This window comes from Argopecten irradians, chromosome 6 (genome assembly GCF_041381155.1).
Source record: "Argopecten irradians isolate NY chromosome 6, Ai_NY, whole genome shotgun sequence".
Classification (NCBI taxonomy): Eukaryota; Metazoa; Mollusca; class Bivalvia; order Pectinida; family Pectinidae; genus Argopecten; species Argopecten irradians.
Genome location: NC_091139.1, coordinates 41,989,160 through 42,016,728, shown reverse-complemented (window position 1 = coordinate 42,016,728; position 27,569 = coordinate 41,989,160). Strand labels below are relative to the sequence as shown.

Here is a 27,569-nt window from a genome sequence, read left to right as displayed (position 1 = left end):
ATTCACTGGCTGACATATGTAAGACAAATAGCAAATAGAATCAAAATACAAATTACTACTAATATCTACACATACATTCATTGACCGATAGACATACCAAATGGAAGGAAGAACTGTAAGTACAGACAAACGAACAGGAGGAAATCTTCAATCACCTTGGCCAGGATTACAATAAGTGGACCTTTATGATAAAACACAATGATAAGTCAGTCAGTTCACGTATCAACCCATTATAAATATAACATGTGAAACACATACATTCCACACCGGGTAGTTTGATAAAATTCATGTTCTAATTGACTTGAATTTCTCGTCAAGCGACCTTAATTCACAATATACACAATTAATACATGATGTTCATTACACAAAAAAAATCAAGATTCTAATTAACGTTGATTTCTTGTAATTCTAAAAAAACGATAGGTAAAACGACATTTTCAATAACAAGTATCATTTGTTTTAACAATTGTTGGTAATAAAGTGGGAACTCTGTTTTCTCCAATATTTACCGAGTTTTGTAAAAGGTCTCGCGCATTTGGCCAGTCGTAACCAGAGAAATATGAGGGTAAGTGCCATGAAGTCGATGTGGAATCTGGCAGATACCTCATTGTGACTGATGACGTCAGCCAGGTGTGATATCATACATATACCCTGCATACCGTAACACACCCAGTCAAAAACATTCCTGTTAAAAAGTGGAAGTATTTAATTTTATAACAACGACAAGAATAATCATGGATGCATATATCTGTAGAATCTAGATACTGAATATAATAAGATATTACATATAGTATATATTATACACAATATAGACGGTTATATTTCTGTTAAAAAATCTCAGAGATATGGCAGTTAGAGTACAAATGATTTATCAATTTCGTATTAATCACGTTTATATTTTGCGCGACTAAACCAATGTTTGTTCCGTGAAATCGAGTACAAATGATTTATCGAATCTTGTCATTTCGCGTATAAAATTTTGCGCGACTAAACCAATGTTCCGTGAAATCGTGTACAAATGATTTATCAATCTTATCAATGTCCTGTGAAATACCGATTTCCACGAAAAGTTTACCAGCTACATAGTTATTTCTTTTGCCTTACGTCAAACTTACTTGGTTCATCAACACTACATAATTAAAAATTAGTTAATGTGATACAAAAGAAACGTTAAACAAACAGCACAATTTTGTGGCTCAGAAAATTTTTTTTTTGAAAGTTTACATGTATCACTTCTTTCCATAATATATGTGAAACACATTCCGTTGACTGAAGATGACACCAACCAGAAGTCTTTGAAGTATCGAGGGATTTGCTTCTCAAGTTCATGTAACTCATCTTGTAAAAATTGCTTGTCAAAGACGTCAATGCAGTGTTTCATGTCCGCGTACAGTTCGCGCGCTCTGAACTTCTTCCATTTCTGAAATGTTAATGTAGTGTCACGGTACGAAGAGTGTATCAAGTACATGTATATAACAAATACAAAAAGGATAATTCCAGGTAATGATTGAAAACATGACACATAATCAAAGCTGCGAAAATAATTTTATTACACTATGGTACCAATTTTGAAGCAAAATGTTTATGGAATATTTTGGGAAATAAAGTGAATGAGCAGTGACTAATTCAGTATAAATCACATTCAGCCAGTCAAAAAATAAAGTTTATGCAACGTTTATTTTAAAATGTGTGCTATTCTAGATTTTTTTCCCTCGTGTTAATCACTGGAATGATGCCATGACATCGCTATAGAAAATGACAACTAAACTTAATTCATTATTTTCCATGATGTTTTGAACACGCGACAATTAGCCAGAACCAACCTGTATCTCTATGGAATTGTACTAATACCAACTTATCTCCGCGTGCGATCAAATGTCGCGTATTTCGTGGGTGATAAGAAAACGCCAAATCCACATCCGCAAAAATATAAAACGAAAAACAAAGTCACTACGTAAATAAGTTTGTTTACAGTAGTTAACAACGCGTGAGTCTATAAATAGAAGGTACACACAATCTACTTACGTCATTTTTGGTAATCGATCTACGATATTCTAGGATTTCTGCTATGATTTCCCAAATGGTGAGACCAATACCGATGATCTTGTAAAACACAAATACACGTTTTACATTTAAAGTGATATAGGCCTAAAACACAAATACGCGTGCTAAATTAAAGTGATATAGGCCTAAAACACAAATACGCGTGTTAAATTTAAAGTGATATAGGCCTAAAACACAAATACGCGTGTTGCATTTTAAGTGATATAGGCCTAAAACACAAATACGCGTGTTAAATTTAAAGTGACATAGGCCTAAAACATAAATTATAATCTTTGGCCAAGCGTAATGTTTCAATTAGACAACATTCGTCCCAAACTATATTTGTACCATCATAAAATAGTATACAGTTACATTTTTAATTTGGGAGCGATTCGCTAAGAATAGTTATTCCATAGCTGGACATCGAATATTTTGTCATACATGTATGGTTATTTTTTCAGAACTGACTAGTTTTTTTTTGTTTGTGTGTGGTTTTTTTTGTGTGTGTGTGTTTGTGTGTGTGTGTGTGTGTGTGTGTGTGAGAGAGAGTGTGTGTGTGTGTGTGTGTGTTGTATTTCATTACAATAGGTTTAAGATATGTAACAGTATAAATGTCTCGTCGGTTATACTACCAGTGGACAGCATTATACACTACATAGTTACTGAATAATTCGCTAGTACCCTCGTACTTACATGCAGAACGATTCTCCACGACTGACTGGGTAAGTCATAGTGGTATTTCTGCTCGTAAGGAATCAGTACCCCGATCAGTGACCAGACAACAACGTAGAACATGTTGTACAGGAACCACAGTATGGCCCGCTGTCTGTATAAATATAATATAGTAGTTATTTCAGGTTGTATTTAAAATGATATGCTTAACTCCGACTATCAAATGTCATATGTGATAAATTGTCAACGATATTTCAATGGATCTATTATCAGCTATTTTTATAATTTTTATCTTTCTTCGTTTTTTCATGTTTTTTATTGGGTTTTTTTTTTGTGACCACGGTGATGAAAGTATAAAAACAACTGTGAAGATTCTTTCCTAATATTACTCAGCTCAAACACATAACAAATGTAATATATAATGGTAACACTTGGCGGACAAATCCAAACTGGGGTGCCACCGACTTAGGTAGAGGATTCACATCGAAATACACCTGCCTGAAAACCACTTTTAGGAACAGAATGTAGCCTTACTTAGCGTATTGATCCCACATGTAGCCAATTAGAGTTGAGAAGACAGGGTGTGACAGTAAGTTGTACTGGTGTTTGTTGACTGCGACTTGTAGCTACAAACAGGGAAACAGCTTTATAATGAGTAGATCTGTAACACAGGGATATCGTTCAATGACAATTTACTAATACATAGGGAAACAGCTTTATAATAAATAACTAATACACAGGAAAACAGCTTTATAATAAATAACTAATACACAGGGAAACAGTTTTAAGGGTAGCATGTTTTATGATGAGTAGCTATAAAACAGATAAAATATCCATTTATCATTATGTATTTATCGCTAACAAATTATATTTCTGTGTTATTTCAGTTTCGCAAAGCAGACTTACAGGCAAATCGATAAACGTTTCTTTCTTTTCATCTGAAATAAACATAAAACAATATACATTTGCGTAGGCTGTATTCCAATGAGTTTTTCATTTTTCTATGAACAAAAATATGAATAACTCGCTTATCATGACGTCATAGTAGAGTCATTCATGTGGCACATTAAATTGTGTAGGGAGGTTATGAAATAGAATTTTGAGAATTTTAAAAAAATAATTGGTACCGATGATATTATGAAGGCTCACATATAGTTTTGATGACTAACCTACCATTATTAGGCACGGATAATAGTTTTGACAACTTACCTGCCATTAGTGGGTATAGGTAGAAGCTCTGACTTCGGTGCGTTCGAGCTGTCGTATGATAGGCAGTCAGGGCTTCATACGCCTATAAGTGTTACTGACAACGTTTAAGTTTAAATAATGTCAGAAATTTGCAAACAAAACATACAAAAAAAAAAAGAATTCAACAGTGTTATGGACTGAATTAAGCTCCATGGAATATGTAATCTGGCGCATTCTGGATACTTCAGGAGTGACTATTACTGTCGGTATATCCACCCCTGAAATATTTCATAACAAATTAAAACTAAAGGCACTTCAGTTATGAAATATAACGACAGTAATTGTAACCCATGAAGCATCGATGATGATCATGGCGATACGAGTAGAAAAGTACATTATGTATGTAGAAAATATATAAATTCACTAGGCAGACATGTGGGATTAGTAGCAGAAATTGGATAACATTAGTAGGATGTAAGAGATCTATATGACAAGTACAGGACTCACTACGGTGGGCATATTGATTATCATCCACCCGATCGTCCCATATCCGGGTACATTGTTCCGGTTCATCCACGCACGTGCGCCTCGCTTTAGTAGTAAACGTGTAGCTAAGCTTCTGTCTGAAAAAAAGCCGATCAAATTATAGTTATAATGATGTATTTTCAATAGTAAACGTGTAGCTAAGCTTCTGTCTGAAAACAGCCGATCAAATTATAGTTATAATGATGTATTTTCAATAGTAAACGTGTAGCCAAGCTTCTGTCTGAAAAGAAAGAGTTAACGTCGACGGAAAATTGTAAAATTGGCATTGTTGAAGTGTTCAAAGCCATATGATAATGGCTTTATATGTTAATCTATACATACCTTGTTCGGCCGCTAGCTGTATTGGGTATATGGTACATCTATACATACCTTGTTCGGCCGCTAGCTGTATTGGGTATATGGTACATCTATCCATACCTTGTTCGGCCGCTAGCTGTATTGGGTATCGTCCTGTATATGGTAGATCTATACATACCTTGTTCGGCCGCTCTATACAAACCTTATTCGGCCGCTAGCTGTATTGGGTATATGGTACCTTGTTCGGCCGCTAGCTGTATTGAGTAAATGGTACATCTATACATACCTTGTTCGGCCGCTAGCTGTATTGGGTATCGTCCTGTATATGGTAGATCTATACATACCTTGTTCGGCCGCTCTATACATACCTTGTTCGGCCGCTAGCTGTATTGAGTATATGGTACATCTATACATACCTTGTTCGGCCGCTAGCTGTATTGGGTATCGTCCTGTATATGGTAGATCTATACATACCTTGTTCGGCCGCTCTATACATACCTTGTTCGGCCGCTAGCTGTATTGGGTATATGGTACATCTATACATACCTTGTTCGGCCGCTAGCTGTATTGGGTATCGTCCTGTATATGGTACATCTATACATACCTTGTTCGGCCGCTAGCTGTATTGAGTATATGGTACATCTATACATACCTTGTTCGGCCGCTAGCTGTATTGGTTATCGTCCTGTATATGGTACATCTATACATACCTTGTTCGGCCGCTAGCTGTATTGAGTATATGGTACATCTATACATACCTTGTTCGGCCGCTAGCTGTATTGGGTATCGTCCTGTATGTGGTACATCTATACATACCTTGTTCGGCCGCTAGCTGTATTGGGTATCGTCCTGTATGTGGTACATCTATACATACCTTGTTCGGCCGCTAGCTGTTTGGTATCGTCCTGTATTGGTACATCTTACATACCTTGTTCGGCGCTAGCTGTATTGGGTATCGTCCTGTATATGGTAGATCTATACATACCTTGTTCGGCCGCTCTATACATACCTTGTTCGGCCGCTAGCTGTATTGAGTATATGGTACATCTATACATACCTTGTTCGGCCGCTAGCTGTATTGGGTATCGTCCTGTATATGGTACATCTATACATACCTTGTTCGGCCGCTCTATACATACCTTGTTCGGCCGCTAGCTGTATTGGGTATATGGTACATCTATACATACCTTGTTCGGCCGCTAGCTGTATTGGGTATCGTCCTGTATATGGTACATCTATACATACCTTGTTCGGCCGCTCTATACATACCTTGTTCGGCCGCTAGCTGTATTGGGTATATGGTACATCTATACATACCTTGTTCGGCCGCTAGCTGTATTGGGTATCGTCCTGTATATGGTACATCTATACATACCTTGTTCGGCCGCTAGCTGTATTGAGTATATGGTACATCTATACATACCTTGTTCGGCCGCTAGCTGTATTGGGTATCGTCCTGTATATGGTAGATCTATACATACCTTGTTCGGCCGCTAGCTGTATTGGGTATCGTCCTGTATGTGGTACATCTATACATACCTTGTTCGGCCGCTAGCTGTATTGGGTATCGTCCTGTATATGGTACATCTATACATACCTTGTTCGGCCGCTAGCTGTATTGGGTAATATGGTACATCTATACATACCTTGTTCGGCCGCTAGCTGTATTGGGTATCGTCCTGTATATGGTACATCTATACATACCTTGTTCGGCCGCTAGCTGTATTGGGTATCGTCCTGTATATGGTACATCTATACATACCTTGTTCGGCCGCTAGCTGTATTGGGTATCGTCCTGTATATGGTACATCTATACATACCTTGTTCGGCCGCTAGCTGTATTGGGTATCGTCCTGTATCTGGTACATCTATACATACCTTGTTCGGCCGCTAGCTGTATTGGGTATCGTCCTGTATATGGTACATCTATACATACTGTGGTGGACCATTAGTCGCCAGTGATTACACAGCATACACATATATATAACGCACAAGGTATGTAACGCTAAAAGCACACATTTATTGAACAGTTCGCCGTAACATTCCAGGTAGTACATACCGCAGGCTGCCAACAATGCTTGGCCAATACCGACATCAATATTCAAATATAACGAGCCTACCTGTGTTACTTCATTACTAGATGTTATCAACAGTTTGTGCCTTATAGGTACAAATAACCTGTGCACCAACGATTATGTCCCATAGTTAGGAAGCTTATCAAACTCCATCTTTACTCTTCTCAGCGTTGTTTTCCTGTTACGCCATGCCGTCCATCCCATAATATTCACACGTCACTACCCCGCGGCGTTACTAATCACCGACCGGGTACCGGGACGAAACCGGAATTTTACTAAATTACCGTTACTTATCGGTAACATACCGGCCCCTAAATGCGAGTACTATAACAATGAGCATTTCAAACAAAATACTATACATACATAATACTACAATTACTTATTTTTAGTATACAAGAAATAAAATCCAAAAAGAATGAAAAGATTTGCAGAGCAGAGCACGTCGTACACTCCCGAATGGGAAGCATTATTATGGCTTTTAACCCCATACGTTGCAAATCTCCATGTCCTTTAACTTAACAAGATAAATGTTCAATGTTAGTACCAGAAAGTTCAACCAAATAGCGGTTGTGGTCTATGTTCTGGAAAGCTCCAAGTGGCACAACTTATGTACCGGACGAATAAGAACGGTCGACTTCGTTTTTAGTTTAACACTCCGAACGAGACCATCCTTTCCCGGAAATGTCTCCACCACGCGGCCAAGAGGCCAGTTCGTACGATGTGTAGACTCGTCCATCACTAATACGATGTCTCCAATACGAAAGTTCTCCTTTTCGGTTTTCCACTTTTTCCGAAGCTGCAACGTTGGAAGATACTCCGCGAGCCATCTTTCCCAGAACTGGTCAGCTAAATATTGCGCTTGCTTCCAACGCCGTCCGTAACGGTCCTGCTGTTTGAATATCCCCAATGGAACTACGTTGTTTGGGCGAAGCAGCAACAAGTGATTAGGTGTAAGTGGCTCCAAGTCATTTGGGTTGTCGGATACATATGTAAGAGGACGCGTATTAACAATAGATTCCGCCTCACAGAATACGGTGTCCAAGCGTTCATCATCAAGAACCTGATTGCGCAAGATGACATTAAGAACCTTTCTCACGGAGCGTATTTGTCTTTCCCATACTCCGCCCATATGCGAAGCTGCTGGAGGGTTAAATTCCCATTTGATGTTCCGTAACAGAAGGTATTCCTTTGTGTTTACATGTTCTGTGCACTGTCTTATAGAAGTTCTCAGCTCCTTTTCTCCGCCAACAAAGTTTGTTCCGTTGTCTGACCTAATAAGTTCCGGAACTCCCCGTCGAGACATGAAGCGTATTAACGCGTTGATAAAGGAATCTGCTTCAAGGGAATGTAGCTTTTCAATATGCACCGCACGCATTGCTAGACACGTAAAGATACATCCATATCTCTTTTCCTGGCTCCGGCCCCTTTTCACGTAAAAAGGTCCGAAACAGTCTATTCCTACAGATGTGAATGGTGCCTGACCAGGACGTACTCGATCAGGGGGAAGTCCTGCCATTTTTTGAGATCCTGACACTGCTCTTAGTCTTGTGCAAGTCACGCAATTACGTAGGATGGCATTTATCAATGGACGACATTTTGGGATCCAATACCTTTGCCTCAGAACAGAGAGCACATGTTCCCTTCCAGAATGTCTGCTCTCGATCTCATGGGTATGTCGAACAATGAGTTTAGTGACGTAATGATCTCTTGGAAGAATTACAGGATGCTGCGCGGAGTCTGCAATAGGAGCAGATAACAATCTTCCACCTACATGAAGAAGGCCATCACGTTCCAAGGCTGGCTCTAGTGCATATATACGGCTCTTTTTACTAATCTTTCCTCGACTAGATTTCAAAACAGACAGTTCTTCGCCAAACGTTTGTTGCTGCATGTATCGAAATATCACAATCTCGGCGTCCCTGAGATCCTCCACAGAAATACAGCCTGTTACGGTTTTCTTACGAAGATAATCCTTGTACTTCAAAAGCCAAACTACAGCCTTCTTTAGACGGTGCCATGATGAGTAGTGTGTCAAAAATCTACCTATTGGGCCATCCGCTACTGTCGTTTCAACAGCACAAGACTTAGCTTCAGCGCGAACTTCCGTATCATCGGGAGAGATATCTGAGCATGTCGGAAGTTCTGGCCATTCAGACTCATCCTGCCACAGGAAATCCGGCCCCTGTTTCCACCGTTTCTTTGCAACCATTTCTGAGACGTTCAGCCCTCTAGAAGCGTCGTCAGCGGGGTTCAGACTTCCGTCAACGTGTCTCCAACTCTCAGGCGAAGATCCATCATGTATGATCGCGACGCGATTTGCAACAAATGTGTGGAAACGTCTCTTCTTGTTCTTGATGTATTGTAGAACAATCATACTATCTGACCAGAACACGTTTCTGTCAATTCTAAGACCCAGTTCGTCGCCTAAAATACTACTGACGCGTACTGCCAGCACGGCAGCCGAAAGTTCCAGTCGCGGTATAGTCATTTTCCTTATAGGAGCAAGCCGAGACTTTCCAAGAAGAAACGCACAATGAATTTCCTGGTTGCAGTTTACCACACGAAGGTAAGAAACCGCTCCATAAGCTTCCTGGGACGCATCACAGAAATGATGTAGTTCTAATCTTTCTGCATAGCTGAAACTATCTGGCACGAGACAACGATCCATCTCAAACTCCTTGAGCTTCGGCAACTCATTTAACCACTTTGACCAAGACTTCTTACTTTTGTCCTCCAAGTCGTCATCCCAGTCTTTGTTCATCCTACACTCTGTCTGAAGAATCTTTTTCGCTTGAAGAACGAATGGACAGACGAAACCTAATGGATCATATACAGAACTAGTAACACTTAGGACGCTTCGTCTTGTGTAGTTTGTATCTTTCTCTCCAATTTTGATTCCCAGAGTGTCGGATTCGATATTCCATAAAACGCCAAGTGCTCTTTCGATGGGCAATGATCCACAATGCAATTCGATATTGCGCCTTTCCGAGACTCGTTCTCCTAATGGAACAGTTTCCATTACTGCATCGTTGTTTGACACCCACTTGGTCAGTCGAAAACCTCCTAATGAGGTGATATGTATCAGTTCACGAACAAGCTTTATTGCGCGTTCCTCACCATCAACTGACTTAAGACAGTCATCAACGTAAAAGTTGTTCAACACGGTGTGTACAGTCTCGGGATCAAAGGATGCAGCATTTGCCTCAGCGGTATGCCTCAAAGCAAAGTTCGTACAACTTGGACTCCAAACACCTCCGAAAGGATGCACAGTCATTCGATATACTGTAGGTTCTTGGGTCAAGTCCCCGTTCTGCCACCACAGAAACCTCAACACGTCGCGGTCCTGAGGAGGAACTTTCACTTGGTAGAACATTGCTTCAATGTCTGCCATAAGCGCAATGTTACGCTCGCGAAACCTTAGCAGAACGCCAAGCAACTTGTTTGCCAAATCCGGTCCTTGCGATACGTTCTTATTTAGCGAGGTGTTCTTACATTCAGCGGCACAATCGAAGACGACTCTAAGCTTGTCGGGCTTGTTAGGATTAGAAACAGCATGGTGGGGCAGATACCATAATTTCCCTTCTTCCGTATTGCAGGTTGATGGAATACATTCAGCGTAGCCTTTATCAAATAGTTTGTTGACCTCTTCAGTATATCTCTTGTGTAGATCAGTATCTTTAGATAGGCGTTTCTTCAGGTAAAGAAGCCGTTTCAATGCCAATGATTTGTTGTCTGGTAAGTTGGGACATTCGTCAGTAAACGCAATGCTGAGCTCATAATGTCCTTCATTTAGCTTAATGGTGTCATTCCATACTTTCAAAACTCTCCTATCGTCGACCGACAACTCTGGCACGCTCCCTGCTAAGACCTGGCCTGTATCAATCGACCAAAACCGTTCCACTCTCGCCTCCAGACTAATGTCGGAATCTGACTTGCCATAGACAAAATGACATGCTGATGCCATATGCAGGTCCTCACTAATGTTACCAAGCGGGCCATTAATAGTCCATCCAAGCACTGTCTTTATAGCGTAAGGCTCTCCATCCTTGCCGCGGCGTACTTCAATAGGCATCAATCCTTTGGGAACATCTTGACCGATGAGCAGACTTACATTTTGCCTGTGTGGCACTGAGACGTCATTCAAGTGGTTCCACCTATACACATCCGCCGATGTTGCTACACTGCCTTGTAATTCCGGAAAGTCATTTAAGGCGTAAACTTTTGGTAAACAGAGTATCTCGCGACATTTACGTTTGCCCACAGTGCTCATTACCTCTAGACATACTTCTTCTACCAGCATGTCCTTGCCGTCATTAAGAGTTTTCAAATTGAGAGAAGCAGGTTGACCACTAATTCCAAGCTGGTTCACCAGTTCAACTGAACAGAAAGTCTTGTTGCTGCCAGGATCCAATAATGCATTGGTTCTTACAAAGTCGCTTTGGCCTTTACCTCGAACAAGGACAGTTACAATAGGAAGTGACACTTTCGAGGTTCCATTTTCGAGCCCTCCGCATGCGCTACTGTTAGCTTCTACCTTATTTTCAGAAGTCGGTAACATGTTGACATAATGTTGAGATTGTGTTTCTGACTTTTGTGACCTTTTTCACCAGAAATGAGGTATGAAGCAACTTTGAGTGTCTCATCTTACAATTGTCTATATTACACTTGGATGATTGTTTGCAGAACTTGGCAGAGTGGTTGCTATAGTTCAGACAGTTAAAACACAGTTTATGTTCCTTCACAACGTCTAGCCGTTTTGCTGGTGTCATGTCAAGAAACCTTTTGCAGGTGCTCATCTGATGATTACCACTGCATATAAAACAGTTATATTCCTTCGTGCCAGAATCAGTTGACTTGTCGGTTGTTTTCGAAGACTTGTCAGTGCTCTGCACACTAAAACTAGTACTTTCCCGTTTTGTTGGTTTCGATTTTGACTTCGTGTCCTTACGCTCTTTCTGTTCAATAACTCCAAACACCGGGTCAAAGAGTTCCTTAGCAACTGTTTCTAGAAAGGAGGTAAACTTGACGATGTGCGGGTATTTCCCTGTAATCTCCACCGTTCGCTGTGCTTCCTTACGCCATCTTCCTTGAATGTATAACGGTAATCGCCAAACAAGTTTCACCATACGACAACGAGAATCTATTTCCTCAAGCATGTCCATAGCCCTTAGTGCCTCCACACATGCTTTAACATCATCAGCCAGATCGCGGACTCCCTGAGGATTGTTTGGTCGGATAGGATCTCCTTCAGTTATTTGCTTTATCCAGGCTTCGGCCACCATGAAGTTGTTCCCGAACCGTTCCTTTAGCAGTTTTCTGGCTTGCTTGTAGCCTTCGTTAGATTTCATCATTAAACATGGCTTAATAACTTGAGCAGCTTTTCCAGTACAATATTCGAACAGTCTGTTCATCTTTACACCATCTCCGACCCTAGACAGCCCAACACTTGGGAGTTTATGAACACCCAATAGTCCAATGGATTACCATCAAATGTTACAATGCTGGCCTTAGGTAGACTCACGGCATCAAGCAATCGTAATTCGTATTCGCTTTGCTGTTGAATTTGTACACTTTGTCTCGAGTCTTGAGGTCTCATTCCATCCGATGTCCGATCGTAATGACTTCCTTGTTGAACAGTTGAGCTAGTGCTAAAGCCTTGAGGCTGGGCTCCGCCAGATGTCTGATCGCAATAACTTTCCTGGACGTGGCGCGTTTCCGGGTAGAATGTCGGTGCGGAAGGGTTGAGCATATTTGATTCGGCGATATCTGGCTTAACGGCAAAGTATTCGGTACCTAGGCTGTCGCATGATTTCGCGTACTTGGATAATGCGTTTCTCTCTGCGTTGGCAGCTTGAATATCGGCTTGGAGTTTAAGTCTTTTCATTTTCTGCTCAACCTGAAACTGTTGATATTCTAGATCCATTTCTGCGTTGATAAACTCAGCCTTCGCCTCAAGCATGGCTTGTTTTGCTGCGGCCTTTGCTAGGGCACTAGATGCAGATGAAGCCTTCGAACGTTTTGAATATACTTTAGAAACACTATCCTCAGGTTTTACTAGGTCATTAGTTTCCATATGTTCGCGATGCGCTATTATCTGGAATTTTGCGTGTGCGCCCTGGACCTTTTGTAGCACTTCAGCAAACTGTCTCTCACTCGAATCTACCTTTTCCTTATCATGATCAACCGCCATGTTCACAAATTGAAGGTGTATGTTTTCGAATTTGTTGAATGCATCTTGTAGACTATCCAAATGACCATCTAGAGATACTAAGTCAATATCACTGTTATTTATTGACAAGTCAAATTTATGCAGTTTACGAGTAACTGAACCAGCATATCCGGCACGAGAATTGTACAGATGTAAAAGCTGTTCGCGTATATGATCATCAGAATTTATCTTCGTGCTAGGTACCCTTTGCCTACCCGATTCTGTGTCACGAGGGTTATCTCCCTTAGATTTTGTTTCCATAGCCATAGCACACACTGTTACGAATAGTAATCAGTGCTAGTATTTGTATTAACAGTTCAATTCTATGTGAGTGGGGGAATCCTATATCTCACTGACGAGCGTGCTTACATATGATTCAACATACCAGTTCATTCAAAATAAATGTCATTCATTGTTAATGTTTCACATTATTTTTCATCACTACGTAGGCGTAGGTCATGCAGGTTATTTGTACAGATGTGGTGGACCATTAGTCGCCAGTGATTACACAGCATACACATATATATATAACGCACAAGGTATGTAACGCTAAAAGCACACATTTATTGAACAGTTCGCCGTAACATTCCAGGTAGTACATACCGCAGGCTGCCAACAATGCTTGGCCAATACCGACATCAATATTCAAATATAACGAGCCTACCTGTGTTACTTCATTACTAGATGTTATCAACAGTTTGTGCCTTATAGGTACAAATAACCTGTGCACCAACGATTATGTCCCATAGTTAGGAAGCTTATCAAACTCCATCTTTACTCTTCTCAGCGTTGTTTTCCTGTTACGCCATGCCGTCCATCCCATAATATTCACACGTCACTACCCCGCGGCGTTACTAATCACCGACCGGGTACCGGGACGAAACCGGAATTTTACTAAATTACCGTTACTTATCGGTAACACATACCTTGTTCGGCCGCTAGCTGTATTGGGTATATGGTACATCTATACATACCTTGTTCGGCCGCTAGCTGTATTGGGTATCGTCCTGTATATGGTACATCTATACATACCTTGTTCGGCCGCTAGCTGTATTGAGTATATGGTACATCTATACATACCTTGTTCGGCCGCTAGCTGTATTGGGTATCGTCCTGTATATGGTACATCTATACATACCTTGTTCGGCCGCTCTATACAAACCTTGTTCGGCCGCTAGCTGTATTGGGTATATGGTACATCTATACATACCTTGTTCGGCCGCTCTATACAAACCTTGTTCGGCCGCTAGCTGTATTGGGTATATGGTACATCTATACATACCTTGTTCGGCCGCTCTATACAAACCTTGTTCGGCCGCTAGCTGTATTGGGTATATGGTACATCTATACATACCTTGTTCGGCCGCTAGCTGTATTGGGTATCGTCCTGTATATGGTACATCTATACATACCTTGTTCGGCCGCTAGCTGTATTGGGTATCGTCCTGTATATGGTACATCTATATCATCCTGTATATGGTACATCTATACATACCTTGTTCGGCCGCTAGCTGTATTGGGTATCGTCCTGTATATGGTACATCTATACATACCTTGTTCGGCCGCTAGCTGTATTGGGTATCGTCCTGTATATGGTACATCTATACTGTATTGGGTGGTACATCTATACATACCTTGTTCGGCCGCTAGCTGTATTGGGTATCGTCCTGTATGTGGTACATCTATACATACCTTGTTCGGCCGCTAGCTGTATTGGGTATCGTCCTGTATATGGTACATCTATACATACCTTGTTCGGCCGCTAGCTGTATTGGGTATCGTCCTGTATGTGGTACATCTATACATACCTTGTTCGGCCGCTAGCTGTATTGGGTATCGTCCTGTATGTGGTACATCTATACATACCTTGTTGTTCGGCCGCTAGCTGTATTGGGTATCGTCCTGTATGTGGTACATCTATACATACCTTGTTCGGCCGCTAGCTGTATTGGGTATCGTCCTGTATGTGGTACATCTATACATACCTTGTTCGGCCGCTAGCTGTATTGGGTATCGTCCTGTATATGGTACATCTATACATACCTTGTTCGGCCGCTAGCTGTATTGGTTATCGTCCTGTATGTGGTACATCTATACATACCTTGTTCGGCCGCTAGCTGTATTGGGTATCGTCCTATATATGGTACATCTATACATACCTTGTTCGGCCGCTAGCTGTATTGGGTATTTACCTTTATGTGGTACATCTATACATACCTTGTTCGGCCGCTAGCTGTATTGGGTATCGTCCTGTATATGGTACATCTATACATACCTTGTTCGGCCGCTAGCTGTATTGGGTATCGTCCTGTATATGGTACATCTATACATACCTTGTTCGGCCGCTAGCTGTATTGGGTATCGTCCTGTATATGGTACATCTATACATACCTTGTTCGGCCGCTAGCTGTATTGGGTATCGTCCTGTATATGGTACATCTATACATACCTTGTTCGGCCGCTAGCTGTATTGGGTATCGTCCTGTATATGGTACATCTATACATACCTTGTTCGGCCGCTAGCTGTATTGGGTATCGTCCTGTATATGGTACATCTATACATACCTTGTTCGGCCGCTAGCTGTATTGGGTATGTCTATATGGTACATCTATACATACCTTGTTCGGCCGCTAGCTGTATTGGGTATCGTCCTGTATATGGTACATCTATACATACCTTGTTCGGCCGCCTCTATACAAACCTTGTTCGGCCGCTAGCTGTATTGGGTATATGGTACATCTATACATACCTTGTTCGGCCGCTAGCTGTATGGTATGTCATAGCGTCTTACAACTTGTCGCGCTATGTACATCTATACATACCTTGTTCGGCCGCTAGCTGTATTGGGTATCGTATATATGGTACATCTATACATACCTTGTTCGGCCGCTAGCTGTATTGGGTATCGTCCTGTATATGGTACATCTATACATACCTTGTTCGGCCGCTAGCTGTATTGGGTATCGTCCTGTATATGGTACATCTATACATACCTTGTTCGGCCGCTAGCTGTATTGGGTATCGTCCTGTATATGGTACATCTATACATACCTTGTTCGGCCGCTAGCTGTATTGGGTATCGTCCTGTATATGGTACATCTATACATACCTTGTTCGGCCGCTAGCTGTATTGGGTATCGTCCTGTATATGGTACATCTATACATACCTTGTTCGGCCGCTAGCTGTATTGGGTATCGTCCTGTATATGGTACATCTATACATACCTTGTTCGGCCGCTAGCTGTATTGGGTATCGTCCTGTATATGGTACATCTATACATACCTTGTTCGGCCGCTAGCTGTATTGGGTATCGTCCTGTATATGGTACATCTATACATACCTTGTTCGGCCGCTAGCTGTATTGGGTATCGTCCTGTATATGGTACATCTATACATACCTTGTTCGGCCGCTAGCTGTATTGGGTATCGTCCTGTATATGGTACATCTATACATACCTTGTTCGGCCGCTAGCTGTATTGGGTATCGTCCTGTATATGGTACATCTATACATACCTTGTTCGGCCGCTAGCGCTGTATTGGGTATCGTCCTGTATATGGTACATCTATACATACCTTGTTCGGCCGCTAGCTGTATTGGGTATCGTCCTGTATATGGTACATCTATACATACCTTGTTCGGCCGCTAGCTGTATTGGGTATATGGTACATCTATACATACCTTGTTCGGCCGCTAGCTGTATTGGGTATCGTCCTGTATATGGTACATCTATACATACCTTGTTCGGCCGCTAGCTGTATTGGGTATCGTCCTGTATATGGTACATCTATACATACCTTGTTCGGCCGCTAGCTGTATTGGGTATCGTCCTGTATATGGTACATCTATACATACCTTGTTCGGCCGCTAGCTGTATTGGGTATCGTCCTGTATATGGTACATCTATACATACCTTGTTCGGCCGCTAGCTGTATTGGGTATCGTCCTGTATATGGTACATCTATACATACCTTGTTCGGCCGCTAGCTGTATTGGGTATCGTCCTGTATATGGTACATCTATACATACCTTGTTCGGCCGCTAGCTGTATTGGGTATCGTCCTGTATATGGTACATCTATACATACCTTGTTCGGCCGCTAGCTGTATTGGGTATCGTCCTGTATATGGTACATCTATACATACCTTGTTCGGCCGCTAGCTGTATTGGGTATCGTCCTGTATATGGTACATCTATACATACCTTGTTCGGCCGCTAGCTGTATTGGGTATCGTCCTGTATATGGTACATCTATACATACCTTGTTCGGCCGCTAGCTGTATTGGGTATCGTCCTGTATATGGTACATCTATACATACCTTGTTCGGCCGCTAGCTGTATTGGGTATCGTCCTGTATATGGTACATCTATACATACCTTGTTCGGCCGCTAGCTGTATTGGGTATCGTCCTGTATATGGTACATCTATACATACCTTGTTCGGCCGCTAGCTGTATTGGGTATCGTCCTGTATATGGTACATCTATACATACCTTGTTCGGCCGCTAGCTGTATTGGGTATCGTCCTATATGGTACATCTATACATACCTTGTTCGGCCGCTAGCTGTATTGGGTATCGTCCTGTATATGGTACATCTATACATACCTTGTTCGGCCGCTAGCTGTATTGGGTATCGTCCTGTATATGGTACATCTATACATACCTTGTTCGGCCGCTAGCTGTATTGGGTATCGTCCTGTATATGGTACATCTATACATACCTTGTTCGGCCGCTAGCTGTATTGGGTATCGTCCTGTATATGGTACATCTATACATACCTTGTTCGGCCGCTAGCTGTATTGGGTATCGTCCTGTATATGGTACATCTATACATACCTTGTTCGGCCGCTAGCTGTATTGGGTATCGTCCTGTATATGGTACATCTATACATACCTTGTTCGGCCGCTAGCTGTATTGGGTATCGTCCTGTATATGGTACATCTATACATACCTTGTTCGGCCGCTAGCTGTATTGGGTATCGTCCTGTATATGGTACATCTATACATACCTTGTTCGGCCGCTAGCTGTATTGGGTATCGTCCTGTATATGGTACATCTATACATACCTTGTTCGGCCGCTAGCTGTATTGGGTATCGTCCTGTATATGGTACATCTATACATACCTTGTTCGGCCGCTAGCTGTATTGGGTATCGTCCTGTATATGGTACATCTATACATACCTTGTTCGGCCGCTAGCTGTATTGGGTATCGTCCTGTATATGGTACATCTATACATACCTTGTTCGGCCGCTAGCTGTATTGGGTATCGTCCTGTATATGGTACATCTATACATACCTTGTTCGGCCGCTAGCTGTATTGGGTATCGTCCTGTATATGGTACATCTATACATACCTTGTTCGGCCGCTAGCTGTATTGGGTATCGTCCTGTATATGGTACATCTATACATACCTTGTTCGGCCGCTAGCTGTATTGGGTATCGTCCTGTATATGGTACATCTATACATACCTTGTTCGGCCGCTAGCTGTATTGGGTATCGTCCTGTATATGGTACATCTATACATACCTTGTTCGGCCGCTAGCTGTATTGGGTATCGTCTGTATATGGTACATCTATACGTTCGGCCGCTAGCTGTATTGGGTATCGTCCTGTATATGGTACATCTATACATACCTTGTTCGGCCGCTAGCTGTATTGGGTATCGTCCTGTATATGGTACATCTATACATACCTTGTTCGGCCGCTAGCTGTATTGGGTATCGTCCTGTATATGGTACATCTATACATACCTTGTTCGGGCCGCTAGCTGTATTGGGTATCGTCCTGTATATGGTACATCTATACATACCTTGTTCGGCCGCTAGCTGTATTGGGTATCGTCCTGTATATGGTACATCTATACATACCTTGTTCGGCCGCTAGCTGTATTGGGTATCGTCCTGTATATGGTACATCTATACATACCTTGTTCGGCCGCTAGCTGTATTGAGTAAATGGTACATCTATACATACCTTGTTCGGCCGCTAGCTGTATTGGGTATCGTCCTGTATATGGTACATCTATACATACCTTGTTCGGCCGCTAGCTGTATTGGGTATCGTCCTGTATATGGTACATCTATACATACCTTGTTCGGCCGCTAGCTGTATTGGGTATCGTCCTGTATATGGTACATCTATACATACCTTGTTCGGCCGCTAGCTGTATTGGGTATCGTCCTGTATATGGTACATTATACATACCTTGTTCGTCCGCTAGCTGTATTGGGTATCGTCCTGTATATGGTACATCTATACATACCTTGTTCGGCCGCTAGCTGTATTGGGTATCGTCCTGTATATGGTACATCTATACATACCTTGTTCGGCCGCTAGCTGTATTGGGTATCGTCCTGTATATGGTACATCTACATACTGTATGTGGTACTCATATACTACCTTGTTCGGCCGCTAGCTGTATTGGGTATCGTCCTGTATATGGTACATCTATACATACCTTGTTCGGCCGCTAGCTGTATTGGGTATCGTCCTGTATATGGTACATCTATACATACCTTGTTCGGCCGCTAGCTGTATTGGGTATCGTCCTGTATATGGTACATCTATACATACCTTGTTCGGCCGCTAGCTGTATTGGGTATCGTCCTGTATGATTGGTATCATCTATACATACCTTGTTCGGCCGCTAGCTGTATTGGGTATCGTCCTGTATATGGTACATCTATACATACCTTGTTCGGCCGCTAGCTGTATTGGGTATCGTCCTGTATATGGTACATCTATACATACCTTGTTCGGCCGCTAGCTGTATTGGGTATCGTCCTGTATATGGTACATCTATACATACCTTGTTCGGCCGCTAGCTGTATTGGGTATCGTCCTGTATATGGTACATCTATACATACCTTGTTCGGCCGCTAGCTGTATTGGGTATCGTCCTGTATATGGTACATCTATACATACCTTGTTCGGCCGCTAGCTGTATTGGGTATCGTCCTGTATATGGTACATCTATACATACCTTGTTCGGCCGCTAGCTGTATTGGGTATCGTCCTGTATATGGTACATCTATACATACCTTGTTCGGCCGCTAGCTGTATTGGGTATCGTCCTGTATATGGTACATCTATACATACCTTGTTCGGCCGCTAGCTGTATTGGGTATCTTCCTGTATGGTACATCTATACATACCTTGTTCGGCCGCTAGCTGTATTGGGTATCGTCCTGTATATGGTACATCTATACATACCTTGTTCGGCCGCTAGCTGTATTGGGTATCGTCCTGTATATGGTACATCTATACATACCTTGTTCGGCCGCTAGCTGTATTGAGTAAATGGTACATCTATACATACCTTGTTCGGCCGCTAGCTGTATTGGGTATCGTCCTGTATATGGTACATCTATACATACCTTGTTCGGCCGCTAGCTGTATTGGGTATCGTCCTGTATATGGTACATCTATACATACCTTGTTCGGCCGCTAGCTGTATTGGGTATCGTCCTGTATATGGTACATCTATACATACCTTGTTCGGCCGCTAGCTGTATTGGGTATCGTCCATTATACATCTTGTTCGGCGCTAGTTATTGGTATGTCCTGTATATGGTACATCTATACATACCTTGTTCGGCCGCTAGCTGTATTGGGTATCGTCCTGTATTGGTACATCTATACATACCTTGTTCGGCCGCTAGCTGTATTGGGTATCGTCCTTTTGGTACTATGTACATCTATACATACCTTGTTCGGCCGCTAGCTGTATTGGGTATCGTCCTGTATATGGTACATCTATACATACCTTGTTCGGCCGCTAGCTGTATTGGGTATCGTCCTGTATATGGTACATCTATACATACCTGTTCGGCCGCTAGCTGTATTGGGTAATGTACATCTATACATACCTTGTTCGGCCGCTAGCTGTATTGGGTATCGTCCTGTATATGGTACATCTATACATACCTTGTTCGGCCGCTAGCTGTATTGGGTATCGTCCTGTATATGGTACATCTATACATACCTTGTTCGGCCGCTAGCTGTATTGGGTATCGTCCTGTATATGGTACATCTATACATACCTTGTTCGGCCGCTAGCTGTATTGGGTATCGTCCTGTATATGGTACATCTATACATACCTTGTTCGGCCGCTAGCTGTATTGGGTATCGTCCTGTATATGGTACATCTATACATACCTTGTTCGGCCGCTAGCTGTATTGGGTATCGTCCTGTATATGGTACATCTATACATACCTTGTTCGGCCGCTAGCTGTATTGGGATGTACATCTATACATACCTTGTTCGGCCGCTAGCTGTATTGGGTATCGTCCTGTATATGGTACATCTATACATACCTTGTTCGGCCGCTAGCTGTATTGGGTATCGTCCTGTATATGGTACATCTATAATACCTGTTGTCGGCCGCTAGCTGTATTGGTATCGTCCTGTATATGGTACATCTATACATACCTTGTTCGGCCGCTAGCTGTATTGGGTATCGTCCTGTATATGGTACATCTATACATACCTTGTTCGGCCGCTAGCTGTATTGGTTCGTCTGTATATGGTACATCTATACATACCTTGTTCGGCCGCTAGCTGTATTGGTATCGTCCTGTATATGGTACATCTATACATACCTTGTTCGGCCGCTAGCTGTATTGGGTATCGTCCTGTATATGGTACATCTATACATACCTTGTTCGGCCGCTAGCTGTATTGGGTATCGTCCTGTATATGGTACATCTATACATACCTTGTTCGGCCGCTAGCTGTATTGGGTATCGTCCTTTATTGGTACATCTATACATCCGGCCGCTAGCTGTATTGGGTATCGTCCTATTTACACCTTGTTCGGCCGCTAGCTGTTGGTATCGTCCTGATTAAATATCGTCTTTATAATCCAATATTCGTCATATTACACCCATGATTGATTAAACAATCTATGACGTCACAACAACAATTATATCTGGCAGCGAAGAAAAGTGGTGTTTGTTTGTCCCCCAGTGTTCTAGCCTCTATGTTTGCTGTAATGTAAATAGCAATTTCGTTGTTAAGCAGATCAAAGTCTTAAAAATAAGTCCTACAAGTAGGAATACCATGTTTATTTGATGTAGATAATATTCTCTGATCAACCATTTGTTGACGTTACGAGAAACCAGAAATATAATCTTGGTTAGTCTTAGGTCCATGCCATAATACATATCTAAAACACGGTTATAATGAACCTGTGTGGAGCCATCAAAATCTCTTTGTTATAAACATAGTTCGTTATATACAAAATGCAGATATCGTATAGGAATAATGAGGGAGGATGAAACTTGGAACGTTATAATCATGAATTCGTTGTAAGTATGCTCGTTATAAACGTGTTTTACTCTTGCATTTTGTAATTTATTAGGTTGTCAACAGATCAATGCTATGTCAAATTAATTTGCAATATTTCCATGTGCTCGGGACTGGCACTATATAACCTTACCAACCAAAAAGAGAATTTATGAGATCACAATTCTGCTATAACTTCCGTTGGGGTATTGATGTGTAAAACATATATTGTGACGTCGTTCCGAACGACGTCATGACGTAATGACTCAATGCGCGTTTTGTGCGTACATGCCTGCTACTGGAATAAAACCCCATTTTTTTTCTATGTTATTCGCAACAATATATGTAGTTAAGATTTTAAAATGTTGAACATCCTAAAGATGGATCATATTGATTAAAATGTTAGAAGTGTACTGATGATTTTATGTTTATTTCCATGGACTTTTTTTTCTCGCAAATGACGTCGGGGGTACTTATGACGTCACAAGAAGAGGCTCCACTGACGGGGAGAGCGAGGAATTTGATTTGCTAATTACGATTACAGTGTACATTACAGATGGGCTTATAGCGCGTTATTCAATTTGTCTGCAGCCCTGGAAGAATTATAGGACCATAAATCCCCCAAGAAGGCCCTTTAATGCTTAATTCGAATTATTTTGATTGGTATATAAATAGAAAGTGTTGTATCAATATAGTAAGGTAAAACGAATCACCGCCATGTTTGATGAGAAGATGCACCATGTCCGTGTAGTCGTTGGCAGCAGCCACGTGTAGTGGAACACAGCCATTCACATCCGCAGCATTAACATCGGCGCCATGGTTTATCAGAAATAACGCCACATCCTTGTGCCATTTCCTCGCAGCCTAAAAGGTAATTATACATCCGATAACAAATGTTCAGGAAAATTATCCATTACATTAATTTTATGACTCTGGACTTGATTTCCAGAAAGTGGAGGAGCAAAAATTAAAAACAAATTAAAAAAACAAGAGGCCCATGGGCCTTAACTGTCACCTGAGTTCAGATATAGAATGAAACAAAGACATGCATATAAACACTATATATTGGCCCATCAGGCCCTTGAAGTCAGTCAGTGATTTAATAAATTTTACTTTTTAATATATGAAGATTATTTGGTTCCATCAAATCTGTGAATTCAGAAGAAAGATTTTTGAAATGTTATCCATTTTGACCCCTTTTGGCCCCACCCCTCTGGCCCCTGGAGGTCGGCCAGGACCAATATGGATATGATGTTAAAATGCTATCTCAGGCTAATAGTTCTAACCCAGATTGACTAATTTCCTATGAAAACTAAGCAAATAATGTTCCTAAATGTGTTTTTCCTATACAAACTAGTGTAAATTTGACCCCCTCCCCAGGGGAAAATCTGAGATTCCAGGGCCATGAAATTCACAATTTTTTGTAAAGGGCCTTAAGACCTTCCAATCTATCAAGAGTATCTGGTTTCATCAAATCTGTGAATTCAAAAAGATGATTTTTGAAATTACCATTTTGACCCCTTTTGGCTCCGCCCCTCTGGCCCCTGGGGGTCGGCCATGACCAATATGGATATGATGTTAAAATGCTATTTCAGGCTACAATTCTAACCCAGTTTGATTAATTTCCTATGAAAAATAGGCAAATAATGTTCATAAATGTGTTTTTCCTATATAAATTAAAGTAAACCTGACCCCTTCCCCGGGGGGAAACATGAGACCCCAGGGTCATATAATTCACATTTTTTGTAAAGGGTTTTAAGACCTTTCCATAAATGTAGAGTATTTGATTCTACCAGTTCCAGAATTTCAGAAGAAGATTTTTTAAGTTTTAGCCTATTTGACCTGTTTTGGCTCCGCCCCCAAGGCCCCTGGGGATCAGTCATGGAAAATTTGTTAATAAGATTCAATGACCATCACATAGGAATAATTCTGACTACAATTGACTAATTTCCTATTATAATGACTAAATAATGCTCAAAAATGTGTTTTCCCTATATAAACTATAGTAATCTTGACCCCCTCTCCAGGGGAAAACCTGAGACCCAAGGGTCATATAATTCACAATTTTCATAAACACCTTAAGACCTGTCCATCTATGAAAAGTATTTGATTCTACCATTTCCAGTACTTAAGAAGAAGATTTTTAAAGTTTGAGCCTATTTGCCCCTTTTGGCCCCGCCCCTCTGCCCCGAGGGAGTTGACCAGGACCAATATAGATATGATATTAAAATTTTATCTCAGACTAATAATTCCAAACAAGTTTGACTAATTTTCTATGAAAATTGAGCAAAAAATGCTCATAAATGTGTTTTCCCTATATAAACTATAGTAAACTTGACCCCCTCCTCAGGGGGAAACGTGAGACCCCTGGGTCATATAATTCACAATTTTTTGTAAAGGACCTCAAGACCTTTCCATCTATGAAGAGTATGTGATTCTACCATTTCCAAAATTTCAGAAGAAGATTTTTGAAGTTATAGCCTATTTGACCAATTTTGACCCCGCCCCTAAGGCCCCCGGGGGTCAGTCATGGAAAATTGGTTAATAAGATTCAATGACCATCACATAGGATAATTCTGACTACAATTGACTAATTTCCTATTATAATGACTAAATAATGCTCAAAAATGTGTTTTCCCTATATAAACTATAGTAATCTTGACCCCCTCTCCAGGGGGAAACCTGAGACCCAAGGGTCATATAATTCACAATTTTCATAAACACCTTAAGACCTGTCCATCTATGAAAAGTATTTGATTCTACCATTTCCAGTACTTAAGAAGAAGATTTTTAAAGTTTGAGCCTATTTGCCCCTTTTGGCCCCGCCCCTCTGCCCCGAGGGAGTTGACCAGGACCAATATAGATATGATATTAAAATTTTATCTCAGACTAATAATTCCAAACAAGTTTGACTAATTTTCTATGAAAATTGAGCAAAAAATGCTCATAAATGTGTTTTCCCTATATAAACTATAGTAAACTTGACCCCCTCCTCAGGGGGAAACGTGAGACCCCTGGGTCATATAATTCACAATTTTTGTAAAGGACCTCAAGACCTTTCCATCTATGAAGAGTATGTGATTCTACCATTTCCAAAATTTCAGAAGAAGATTTTTGAAGTTATAGCCTATTTGACCAATTTTGACCCCGCCCCTAAGGCCCCCGGGGGTCAGTCATGGAAAATTGGTTAATAGGATTCAATGGCCATCTCGTACTGATAATTCTGACAATATTTGACTCATTTCCTATTACAAATGATCAAATAATACTCAAAAATGTGTTTTCCCTATATAAACTATAGTAAACTTAACCCCCTCCCCAGGGGGAAACCTGAGACCCCAGGGTCATATTATTCACAATTTTTGTAAAGGACCTTAGGACCTTTCTATCTATGAAGAGTATTTAATTCCATCACATATGTGAGTGGAGAAGAAGATTTTTGAAATTTTAGTCAATTTTACCCCTTTTGGCCCCTCCCATAGCTCCCTGGGGGGTGGGGACCATATAATTCACAATTTTGATTGGCCTTATGCCTTGGAGGTTTGTGCAAAATTTCATTGAAATTGCTTCAGCAGTTTTGGAGAAGAAGTCGAAAATGTAAATTGTTTACGGACATACGACGGACGACGCATGACGACGGACGAAAGGCGATTAGAATAGGTCACTTGAGACTTCGTCTCAGGTGACCTAAAAAGTTTCAAAATGGCAACCGATGATGCAATTAAGAAAGTGCTTAAAACATTTCAACTTGACGTTCCTCGACGTAGTGTCTTTATATTCTTATCCAGTTCAGATAAGTAAATAAAGGAGTGGAGGTCTCGAAAATAATAGTAAAACACATAGCGTAACAAACATAGCATAACTATATAGTACCTTGTGTAGAACGGTTTCGCCTTGTATATCGGCGACATTGACGTTCGTGCCAGAATGAATCAGTGTATCCGCTAATTGTAGGTCTATCCTTGCACATTGGTCGGGGCTTTTAGTTTGGTCTGATTGCATAAATAATTTATGTAGATCGGACGAGTACCCGTCTTCATATCTGAATTCATCTATAAGGTCTTCTGTCGAATTCTGTTGGTTTCTGTGAGCAATAGTCAAATACACAGTGATGAAGGCGAAGCAATTCAATGACAGTCACATCTTAAGACATTTTAGGATAAAGTACAAATTATTTTTGTGGGATCATTTTCTAATTGAAAAGAAAAGTAAATAACATTAATTGTTTCGTCCCTAAAAATTATACTTAAATAATTTTAAAGGAATGATTAAAATTATCATGAAAAGAATTACATAACATTCTATGTGTATTTTACTTTACGAACAGAACAATCTCTACGGGTTGGCAGCTTTGGTTAATTTATAATGAAGAATATGTAACTTCTCACCCCTTGTTCCTGTTCGGAAGACAGCAACTAGAAATGGAGTCAGAGTCCTCGTAAAATTTGGACTGGGTATCCTGACCTGTGTATATATACCAGCATGGTTAATGTTGACATTTCACATGTACGAGTATAAACATAATACATTGCTTAAACATGGGTTCATTATTTTGAGAAAGGTTAGCAATAAGATCTGGGTCCAGAAGTACGTTCCTTAACTTTAAGGAATCCCTTAACTTGAAATATCTTCATAAGAAAGCATTATAGTTTTTACGGAAGGCTACTTAACTCCTATGACGAATTTTAAGTTACGTGATTGCCTCTAAACACAGCAAACGCCCAATAATTGCAAAACGTTCTTTGAGATGCAATCTTCTTTGGTGAAGGAGTCGCAAGAAAGTGCCGGTGATAAAGGACAAAAGCATCAGAATAAAAAAAGGAATGTACTACAAAGACGTAGTACTCAAGAAATGGAAAAAAAGTATTACTAGAAACGACGCTCAGCCACTGGTTTTAAACATGTCCGTATTCTATAAATAACAATGCTCCCGCTCATAACTATGCAATACTTTTTAAAGAAAGAAAACGTAACTACTGTACCACAGTCACCCCAAGCATACATAGCAAGTATTTCGGCTGTAGTTCTTAATACTTATAGGTTAGATTATCAAACTAGTTCACATAATTAAAGCTGATTCCAAAGAAATGAACAAATATAATATCTGGAATGTTTGAGCCCTGAATACGTACGATAACCTTCCCAGCGTTTGCCACAGTACTTGCTCACATCACAGTGTGGTTGTTCCGTAAAGTCAGCTAAGAGATCACTGGTGATGCTGTAAAGTATAACACAATAAATC

The 27,569-nt window shown here is 41.0% G+C and overlaps 1 protein-coding gene across 1 annotated transcript in view; it reads right to left on the bottom strand.

Annotated features, from left to right (window-relative positions):
- The window catches only part of LOC138326525 (uncharacterized), a 38,719-nt gene that overhangs the window by 8,073 nt on the left and 3,077 nt on the right, over positions 1 to 27,569 (bottom strand). The window contains exons 4-18 of the mRNA XM_069272625.1: positions 27,460 to 27,545; positions 26,716 to 26,791; positions 26,201 to 26,411; positions 23,041 to 23,191; positions 21,925 to 22,029; positions 21,759 to 21,824; positions 4,411 to 4,526; positions 3,925 to 4,006; positions 3,622 to 3,653; positions 3,250 to 3,341; positions 2,737 to 2,869; positions 2,026 to 2,103; positions 1,287 to 1,420; positions 510 to 685; positions 98 to 181 (exon numbers count right to left, since the gene is read on the bottom strand). Of these exons, the coding sequence (XP_069128726.1) occupies positions 98 to 181; positions 510 to 685; positions 1,287 to 1,420; positions 2,026 to 2,103; positions 2,737 to 2,869; positions 3,250 to 3,341; positions 3,622 to 3,653; positions 3,925 to 4,006; positions 4,411 to 4,526; positions 21,759 to 21,824; positions 21,925 to 22,029; positions 23,041 to 23,191; positions 26,201 to 26,411; positions 26,716 to 26,791; positions 27,460 to 27,545 (1,622 nt within the window). The remainder of the gene's footprint in view (positions 1 to 97; positions 182 to 509; positions 686 to 1,286; positions 1,421 to 2,025; positions 2,104 to 2,736; positions 2,870 to 3,249; positions 3,342 to 3,621; positions 3,654 to 3,924; positions 4,007 to 4,410; positions 4,527 to 21,758; positions 21,825 to 21,924; positions 22,030 to 23,040; positions 23,192 to 26,200; positions 26,412 to 26,715; positions 26,792 to 27,459; positions 27,546 to 27,569) is intronic.